At 68.4% G+C, this 10,111-nt stretch overlaps 1 protein-coding gene across 1 annotated transcript; it reads left to right on the top strand.

Annotated features, from left to right (window-relative positions):
- Positions 1 to 357: 357 nt before the first annotated feature.
- Positions 358 to 10,110, top strand: LOC123369172 (CD276 antigen-like). Its single transcript, XM_045014532.1, has 8 exons — positions 358 to 384; positions 450 to 663; positions 5,176 to 5,226; positions 6,377 to 6,718; positions 7,668 to 7,952; positions 8,053 to 8,144; positions 8,760 to 8,780; positions 9,772 to 10,110. Exons 1-8 carry the CDS (start codon positions 358 to 360, stop codon positions 9,952 to 9,954), a joined length of 1,215 nt encoding a protein of 404 aa, XP_044870467.1. The 3' UTR covers positions 9,955 to 10,110.
- The last annotated feature ends 1 nt before the right edge of the window (position 10,111 follows it).

Raw genomic sequence — 10,111 nt, 5'->3', positions numbered from 1 at the left:
CACATGGGTGTGACCCAAACGCCCGCCCACCCGTGGCATGGCCGCGGCCCCCATGCCGATGTTTTCCCTGCCCCGGGCAGGGGGGAGCGTATCCGTTCACATGCCCCATGCCCGCCCTGCTGAGGGGGGTGCTCTCGCCCCACCTTGGGCTGGGCGGCCATTTTGGAACGAGTGCTGTGGGGTGGGCGGCCATACTGGGGCCAGCCGAAGTCTCGCCCCCCTCCCCTTGGCGTGACTGCGCCCCTCCCCCCTTTGCTACGGCCCACTCCCTTCCCCCACGGGGTGTGAAAGGCCCCCACCCAGGGGCCAGTCAGCACCTCGGGGGGGGGGGCTCTGAGGGAGGACCCCAAGAAATGAATGGGGGGCAGTGAAACCCGGGCCGCTGTCACTGCGCATGCGCGCGGCGGGGGGGGGAAGGAAGGGAGGGGTGGTGCCTGTTGCCGGGGCAGTTCGCCGGCCCCTTGCGCGGTGATTGGCTGAGAGAGCCGCGGTGGGCGGGGCCGGAGGCCGGAGCCCAACGGCCGCCCCGGCGCGAGGAGCTGGAAAAAGGCGCCAAAAGGCGGCCGGGGACGCGCTCGCGCTGCACCCGTCGGCGCCTGAGCGCCCCGCCCCCATTGTACAGCGAGGGGCAGCCGCGGGGGCGTGTCACTGCCCCCCCGCCTTGTAAGCCACGGAGAGTAACGTCATGTCAAGGGGGGGGGGCTGTGGGACCGGGCTGCGGATGAGGGGTTTGGGGGTGGGGCTGTGGGACCGGGCTGGGGATGAGGGGTTTGGAGTTGGGGGGGCTGTGGGACCGGGCTGAGGGGTTTGGGGGTGGGGCTGTGGGACCGGGCTGGGGATGAGGGGGTTGGAGTTGGGGGGGCTGTGGGACAGGGCTGAGGGGGTTGGAGTTGGGGGGGCTGTGGGACAGGGCTGGGGCAGAGGGTTTGGGGGGGCTGTGGGACAGGGCTGGGGATGAGGGGGGTGGGTGCGGGGGGGGGCTGTGGGACAGGGCTGGGGCAGAGGGTGTGGGTGGGGGGGGCTCAGGGCTGGGGCAGAGGGTTTGGGTGCGGGGGGGGCTGTGGGACAGGGCTGGGGCAGAGGGGTGGGGGTGGGGGGGCTGTGGGACAGGGCTGGGGATGAGGGGTTTGGGTGCGGGGGGGGGCTGTGGGACAGGGCTGGGGCAGAGGGTTTGGGTGCGGGGGGGGGCTGTGGGACTGGGCTGAGGGGTTTAGGTGCGGGGGGGGCTGTGGGACAGGGCTGGGGATGAGGGGGTTGGGTGCAGGGGGGCTGTGGGACAGGGCTAGGGCAGAGGGTTTGGGTGGCGGGGGGCTCAGGGCTGGGGCAGAGGGTTTGGGGTGGGGGGCTGTGGGACAGGGCTGGGGATGAGGGGTTTGGGTGCGGGGGGGGCTGTGGGACAGGGCTAGGGCAGAGGGTTTGGGTGGCGGGGGGCTCAGGGCTGGGGCAGAGGGTTTGGGGTGGGGGGGGCTGTGGGACAGGGCTGGGGATGAGGGGTTTGGGTGCGGGGGGGGCTGTGGGACAGGGCTAGGGCAGAGGGTTTGGGTGGGGGGGCTCAGGGCTGGGGCAGAGGGTTTGGGGTGGGGGGGCTGTGGGACAGGGCTGGGGATGAGGGGTTTGGGTGCGGGGGGGGGCTGTGGGACAGGGCTGAGGGGTTTGGGGTGGGGGGGCTGTGGGACCGGGCTGGGGATGAGGGGGTTGGAGTTGGGGGGGCTGTGGGACAGGGCTGGGGCACAGGGGTTTGGGGAGGTGAGGTCTCGGGGGGGGGGGGATGAGGGGTTCGAGGTGGGGGTCCCGCTGGAAAAGGGAGGGGTCCGAGGCAGGAGGGCAGGGGCAGGGTAGTGCCCTGGCACCAATGAGAGAGGGGCAGTAGGACCCTGCAGCGGCAGTTCATGCCGGGAGGCAGCAGTGGGGAGCTGCAGGGGGCACCCACCTGCTTGTGGCAGGCACTGTCCGGCCCCGGGGATATGCGCGGGGGCAGCAAGTGGGGGCCGGGGGACACTCAGGGGAAGCAGGCAGGGCCAGGGGAGAGACCTGGCCCCAAATATTGGTGGTGCCGGGCCCCTGGGCCCTCAATATTGCTGGAGCCCAGGCACCAGGGGCCCTTATAACTCGCAGCCCTTCCATCAGCCAGTCATGGGGGGTTTGTCCCATCATGCCTTTGGGCCAGCCGCTCATGGGGGCATGGCACAAGCAGGGTATCCCCTAGTGGGGCTTCACAGAGTCCCCGGGCGCTGCTCTGGAGCTGCTCCCCACCAAGCCAGGCAGGACCTTGGGGAGCCTCCTCTCCCTCGGAGCAGCCTGTCTGCAGGGCAAGAAGCTCCCACGGCTTCACCTCCTGGGTCTCTCCTGGGAGCATTCAGCATCCTCTGCCCCTCCGTGCGCTTCCCCCAGCGAGTCCGCCCAGGCGGGGTCCTGGGGGGCCACAGGGTCCTGCCCCCCCACTGCGCAGTCAGACGTGACTCTCAGCCAGCCAGTGACACAGAGGTTTATTCGATGACAGGAACAGGGTCTAACACAGAGCTTGTAGGTACCATGAACCGGACCCCTCAGCCAGGTCCATCGGGGGTGGGGGGGGGAGCAGGGATCCCAGACTCTGGCCCTGGGGCTCCCTGTTTCCCCAGCCAGCTCCAAACTGAAACCCTCCAGCCCCACTCTGCCTTTGTCTCTTTCCCGGGCCAGGAGGCACCTGATCTCTTTGTTGTCCAACACCTTCAGTTGGCACCTTGCAGGGGAGAGGCCCAGGCCATCAGTTGCCAGGAGACCGGGCGCCGGCCATTTTCTGTGCAGACAGTATCACAGGGGCCCACTTGGGCTCTGCAACTATCACACCCTCTGATCCCCCCACCTAGATACCTAAGAACTGCATAGGGGAAACCCTAACCCTAACCCACTTCATCACAGGGGCCAAGCCATTCACACCCTCACTGCCAGCACATGCCTGCCTGGCCCCGAGCCCTGGGCTAGCCACTCACGCCAGCAGACACGAGGGCAGGGGTGGCACTTTCAGAAGTGCTGGGCCAAGTCTTCATTTGTTCACTGTGATTGAAGGTTCTGCGGGCCGGTCACACATGTTAATGTTTTTAGGTCTCTTTCTATACGTCTATAATATAGAACCAAGCTAGTGTTGTATGGAAAGTAAATAAGGGCTTTAAAATGTTTAAGAAGCTTCATTTAAAATTAAATTAAAATGCAGAGGCCAGGACCCGGGCAGTGTGAGTGCCACTGAAAATCGCTCACGTGCCGGCTTTGGCACGTGTGCCATAGGTTGCCTACCCCTGCACAAGGTGACCAGATGTCCCAATTTTATAGGGACAGTCCCAATATTTGAGGCTTTTTCTTATATAGGCTCCAACTACTCCCCACCCCTGTCCTGATTTTTCACACTTGCTGTCTGGTCACCCCAAGACACCCCCAGGTACTGGGCTGCAGGGAGGGGCAGCCGTGGCTGCCCAGACGGACAGCCTAGCAGCACTAGCGTGGCACGGAGGAGTCACAGCAGGCGAGGGGACAGTGAGCGTGCCCTGAGCCTGTGCCACCCGCCCGCTCATCTCGCTGACATGCTCCTGTCACGGCCTCCCCGGGCTCTGGAACTGCTCCCCACAAGCCAGGCAGGACTCTGGGAGCCTCCTCTCCCTCGGAGCAGCCTGTCTGCAGGGCAAGAAGCTCCCACGGCTTCACCTCCTGGGTCTCTCCTTGGAGCATTCAGCCTCCTCTGCCCCTCCGTGCGCTTCCCCCAGCGAGTCCGCCCCGGCGGGGTCCTGGGGGGGCCACAGGGTCCTGCCCCCCCACTGCGCAGTCAGACGTGACTCTTAGCCAGCCAGTGACACAGAGGTTTATTCGATGACAGGAACAGGGTCTAACACAGAGCTTGTAGGTACCATGAACCGGACCCCTCGGCCGGGTCCATTCTGGGGGGCAGTGAGCCAGACCCCCACGGCTGCCCTCACTCCTCATCCCCAGCCAGCTCCAGCCTGACACCCCCCCAGCCCCTCCTCTGCTCAGCCCCTTTCCCAGGCCAGGAGGTCACCTGACCTCTGTGTCTCCAACACCTTCAGTTGGCACCTTTGCAGAGGGGGGGCCCAGGCCATCAGTTGCCAGGAGACAGAGTCCCAGGCATTTAGGTGCACTGGCCCCTTCCTCTGCAGCAATCACACCCCCTGACCCCCCCACCTGGATATTAAGAACTGCAGAGGGGACACTGAGGCACCAACACCGTATTCAGAGACAACATTCAGAACATTCCCAGTTCATCCCCGCCCCGGATTACTGGGGCTTGGCAGCGGGTTCGCTCCTGGAGTGGCTCATGTCAAAGCTGCCAGGGGCCGAGGGGCTTTATCCAGGCAGGGAGCGCTGGGCTGGCTGGGAAACGAGCCGGACATGGCTCAGTCGTTGCATGGGTGGGTGCCTCCCGCAGGGGCTCCCGTGTCACCGAGCGGGGGGATAGAGAGCTGGCACTGTACAGGGGGCGGGGTTTTAAATCCAGGCCCCCCGAGCCGTGGCTCCCGTGTCACCGAGCGGGGGGCTAGAGAGCTGGCACTGTACGGGGAGCGGGGTTTTAAATCCAGGCCCCCCGAGCCGTGGACCCCAGCCGCTGGGCCAGCGTTGGCGCGAGCAAGGAAGGGCTCAGCAGACGTGCTGCCAAGCTCTCGAGAGCGGAGGACTTGGCACCAGGCCCAGAAGGCAGGGACGTGCCAGCCACGCCCGCACATGACGGGGCCAGCTCAAGCCACCCCCCCAGCTCCCAGAGCCCCCTGCGCACCTCTCCCTAGCTCCCCCCCGGGTGGCGCTCAGCAGCTGGGCTGGGGCAGCAGGGCAGAGCCCAAGGGTCTGACGGCAGCAGCTGCCCGCAGGGAAAAATGAAAGTGGCTCTGCAGCCCGGGGGCTCAGGGCTGAGGCTAGGGAGGGAACCGGCCTGCCAGGGCCGCTTTCGCTTTCCCTTCGCTGGGAACAGGCTCGGCACGGCAGCCGCGGGGGTCGGGGTGCGGCCGCAGGGACGCCGGCCCAGTGCTGATGAGAGGGCACCGGCTGCCCCATGAGTGAGTGGGGGGTGAGACTCGGGCCTTTCCCCTCTAGGGGGCGCCAGCTCGGCTCCAGCCACAGGGCAGGGAGCTGGGGGGCAGCGTGGGAATGGGGCTGGGGCTGGGTTATGCTCACCCCTCTCCTCTCCCCCCACAGGTCTCACTGTCGCTCTCCTGCTCCTCACCCAGCTGTGGGGGCTGGGAACAGGTACGTACAGCTCGCAGCCCCCCCCCAGCCGTGGGGACCCCCGGACGCAGCCCTCCCCCCGCTGTGGGGACCCCCGGACGCAGCCCTCCCCCACTCACCCCACCCTGGGGACCCCCAGACGCAGCCCTCCCCCCGCTCACCCCGCCGTGGGGACCCCCGGACGCAGCCCTCCCCCCGCCGTGGGGACCCCCGGACGCAGCCCTCCCCCCCCACGGGGACCCCGGACGCAGCCCTCCCCCGCTCACCCCGCTGTGGGGACCCCCAGACGCAGCCCTCCCCCCCCGTGGGGACCCCGGACGCAGCCCTCCCCCACTCACCCCGCTGTGGGGACCCCCCGACGCAGCCCTCCCCCCGCTGTGGGGACTCCCAGACGCAGCCCTCCCCCCGCTCACCCCCCCCTGGGGACCCCCAGACGCAGCCCTCCCCCGCTCCCCCTGCTGTGGGGACCCCAGATGGAGCCCCCCCAGCCGTGGGGACCCCGGACGCAGCCCTCCCCCGCTCACCCCGCTGTGGGGACCCCCAGACGCAGCCCTCCCCCGCTCCCCCTGCTGTGGGGACCCCAGATGGAGCCCCCCCAGCCGTGGGGACCCCGGACGCAGCCCTCCCCCGCTCACCCCGCTGTGGGGACCCCCAGACGCAGCCCTCCCCCGCTCCCCCTGCTGTGGGGACCCCAGATGGAGTCCTCCCCCCCACGGGGACCCCGGACGCAGCCCTCTCCCACTCACCCCGCTGTGGGGACCCCCAGACGCAGCCCTCCCCCGCTCCCCCTGCTGTGGGGACCCCAGATGGAGCCCCCCCAGCCGTGGGGACCCCGGACGCAGCCCTCCCCCGCTCTCCCTGCTGTGGGGACCCCAGATGGAGCCCCCCCAGCCGTGGGGACCCCCGGACGCAGCCCTCACTCAGCCGGGGGGCGACCCCCGGATGCTGCCCTCCCTCAGCCAGGGGGGACCTCCCGGACGCAGCCCTCCCCCACTCGCCCAGTCACAGGGGCCCCCGGATGCAGACACACACACCCCCACTCGCCCTGCCGGGGGGACCCCCAGACACAGCCCTCGCTCAGCTGTGGGGACCCCCGGACGCAGCCTTCACTCCGCCATGGGGACCCCCGGGTGCAGACACCCCCCCCCTGCTCACCCCCTCTCTCTTGCAGACAAGCTGCCTGTGCAGCTGCCCGCGACCTCGGAGGCCGTGCTGGGGGGCACAGCGCTGCTGAGCTGCACCTACCCGCCCGAGGCGGACCTGATCCTGTACTGGACCCGGCTGGGGCCGGCCAGCGAGAGGAACGTCTACACCTACTACCGAGGGGAACACCTGGCCTCACATGCCGACCCTGCCTATCGGGGCCGGGCCACTGTCCCAGCTGGGCAGCCTGGGCGTGGGGACGGGGCCCTCCGGCTACACAACGTGACGCTGGCTGATGAGGGCAGGTACCGGTGCCGGGTAAAGAGCAACCGTGGCATGGGCGTGGCGGAGACGGAGCTACGGCTCATAGGTAAACGGGACACAGGGCCTGGCCCCTCCGCGGGTGGGGAATGGCCCCTCTCAGGGGCGCCGGCTCTGGTCTGGCCCCATGTCGGGGGCCTGGGGGGCTCACAGGAGTGGGAAGTGGAGCACGGGGCCGTTCCCCTCTGGGGGGCGCTGGCTCTTCTCCAGCCCTGGGACTGGGCAGCATCTGTCCTCAATCCAATGCGCATAGGAACGGCCACAGGTCAGAGCAAGGGTCCATCGAGCCCAGTGTCCTCTGTGACAGTGGCCAGTGCCAGGCGTGTCGGAGAACTGACCAGAACAGGCAGTTACCGCGTGTCCGTCTCGTCGCCCGCTCCCGTCCCGCCTTCCGGCAGGCAGAGGCTACGGACGCTCAGAGCAGGGGCTGCGTCCCGGCCCATCCTGCTACTAGCCAGCGATGGACCCATCCTCCAGGAACGTGGCCAGTTCCTTGTTGAAGCCTGTTATAGCCTTGGCTTCACAGCATCCCCCTGGCCCCGAGTTCCCCGGCTGGCCGGGCGTTGGGGGAAGAAATACGGCCTGTGTTTGTTTGAAACCTGCTGCCGACTAACGTCATCGGGTGACCCCTAGTTCTTGTGGTAGGAGCAGGAGTAAATAACACTCCCTGTCTACTTTCTCCCCCCGTCAGGATTTTATAGCCCTCTGCCATACCCCCCTTAGCCGTCTCTTTCCCAAGCTGACCAGCCCCCGTCTGACCAATCTCCTCCCACAGCCGCCGTTCCAGGCCCCTCACCCTTTGTGCCCTTTGCTGAACCTTTTCCAGTGCCCGTGGGTCTGCTTTGAGGTGGGGTCCCCTGTCTGCGTCTCCCTCTCCTAGTGATGCCCCACACCGGCGGCTGCACGCTGAGTGGATGTTCTGAGAACTCTCCGCAGGGCAGCCACCAGCTCTCGAGCTCACTCGGCCCCCGTCCTTTTCACGGGGCTCTTTCTCACAGGCCTCTATCGTCTATCCTGGCTCCAGCCCCAGCCCTGCGCCCCCTCCCTGCAGAACGTGACACTGACCTGCCTCGCAGAGGGCGGCTACCCCCTCGCCACCGTCACCATCCGCGACAGCACTGGCAGGGACTACGGGGCCGGGACCCCGGCTGCCAAGGAGCCCCAGGGGCTATATAGCGCCGCCCACTCGGCCGCCGTGCCCTGCTCCCCCACCGCCAGCTACACCTGCATCGTCACCACCACCTTCCTCCAGCAGAACCGCACCGGGACGCTTGCCTGGGAAGGTGAGGCCCCAGGACTCTAGGGGGGCAGGAGGGGGTCGAGGCAGCCTCGCCTGCTAGGCCGGACCCTGCCACTGACTTGGCCATGGTTTTGTCTCCCCAGAGCCGCAGCCAGCATGGAAGGGCTGGGCCGGCGTTGGCATTGGCATTGGCATTGGCATGGCGGTGGTAGTGCTGGGGAGCGGAGCACTCTGGGTAAGCACCCGCCTCACTCCCGACTCACTCCCAGGGCACTCTGGGTAAGCGCCCGCCCCGCTCCCGACTCACTCCCAGGGCACTGTGGGTAAGCGCCCGCCCCGCTCCCGACTCACTCCCAGGGCACTGTGGGTAAGCGCCCGCCCCGCTCCCGACTCACTCCCAGGGCACTGTGGGTAAGCGCCCGCCCCGCTCCCGACTCACTCCCACGGCACTCTGGGTAAGCGCCCGCCCCGCTCCCGACTCACTCCCACGGCACTCTGGGTAAGCGCCCGCCCCGCTCCCGACTCACTCCCACGGCACTCTGGGTAAGCGCCCGCCCCGCTCCCGACTCACTCCCACGGCACTCTGGGTAAGCGCCCGCCCCGCTCCCGACTCACTCCCACGGCACTCTGGGTAAGCGCCCGCCCCGCTCCCGACTCACTCCCAGGGCACTCTGGGTAAGCGCCCGCCCCGCTCCCGACTCACTCCCAGGGCACTCTGGGTAAGCGCCCGCCCCGCTCCCGACTCACTCCCAGGGCACTCTGGGTAAGCGCCCGCCCCGCTCCCGACTCACTCCCAGGGCACTCTGGAGGCCCCACACGCTCACACTGGCCTTGTCTTTCCTTCCTCCAGGCTGGGCAGCAGAGGAGGAAGGTGAGATAGTGGTCAGGGGGGAGGGGTACTGAGATGGGGCCATATTCCATTCCCAAGCCAGCCAGTCCCTGCCCCATGGCCAAATGGGAGCTGGCACCCCCTGGGGAATGGCCCCGTATCCCGTGCCCCATCCCCTGAGCCAGCCAGTCCCTGCCCCATGGCCAGAGGGGAGCTGGCGCCCCCTGGAGAAGGGCCCTGTATCCCGTGCCCCATCCCCTGAGCCAGCCAGTCCCTGCCCCATGGCCAGAGGGGAGCTGGCGCCCCTGGAGAAGGGCCCTGTATCCCGTGCCCCAGCCCCTGAGCCAGCCAGTCCCTGCCCCATGGCCAGAGGGGAGCTGGCGCCCCTGGAGAAGGGCCCCGTATCCCGTGCCCCATCCCCTGAGCCAGCCAGTCCCTGCCCCATGGCCAGAGGGGAGCTGGTGCCCCTGGAGGGGAATGGCCCTGTATCCCGTGCCCCATCCCCTGAGCCAGCCAGTCCCTGCCCCATGGCCAGAGGGGAGCTGGTGCCCCTGGAGGGGAATGGCCCTGTATCCCGTGCCCCATCCCCTGAGCCAGCCAGTCCCTGCCCCATGGCCAGAGGGGAGCTGGCGCCCCTGGAAAATGGCCCCGTATCCCGTGCCCCATCACCTGAGCCAGCCAGTCCCTGCCCCATGGCCAGAGGGGAGCTGGCACCCCTGGAGAAGGGCCCTGTATCCCGTGCCCCAGCCCCTGAGCCAGCCAGTCCCTGCCCCATGGCCAGAGGGGAGCTGGCGCCCCTGGAGGGGAATGGCCCTGTATCCCGTGCCCCATCCCCTGAGCCAGCCAGTCCCTGCCCCATGGCCAGAGGGGAGCTGGCGCCCCTGGAGGGGAATGGCCCTGTATCCCGTGCCCCATCCCCTGAGCCAGCCAGTCCCTGCCCCATGGCCAGAGGGGAGCTGGCGCCCCTGGAGGGGAATGGCCCCAGCTGTCACTCTCAGCCAGGGCAATGACTCTCTCTGTGTTGCTCTGACAGGGGCAGAGGCACCAGGGATCCCGCCCCCCCCGGGAGCCAGAGCCAGCTTGGGAAGAGGCCCCATTGGAGGGCACCGGCCCCACCTGCACGAGGAGGGGGGACCCACCAGACATCCTCCAGGAGCCGCCCCCACCCAGCCAACACCTCTGCCCCACCCCCAGCCCTGGGCCCAGCCATGCCTAGTAGCCCCCGGCAGCTCGGGGCGGACAGAGTGGCTAGAGCAGGGAATGCTGGGAGCCAGGACGCCTGGGTTCACCTCCTGCCGGGCTGAGACGGTTTCCCCCTTGGATGGACTGGAGCTTAGCTCGGCCTCCCCCCCAGTCAATAAACACTGCTCTGG

Source organism: Mauremys mutica, chromosome 4 (genome assembly GCF_020497125.1).
Source record: "Mauremys mutica isolate MM-2020 ecotype Southern chromosome 4, ASM2049712v1, whole genome shotgun sequence".
Lineage (NCBI taxonomy): Eukaryota > Metazoa > Chordata > Testudines > Geoemydidae > Mauremys > Mauremys mutica.
The sequence above is the reverse complement of the archived record's forward strand: the minus strand, read 5'-3'. Positions and strand labels throughout refer to the sequence as shown.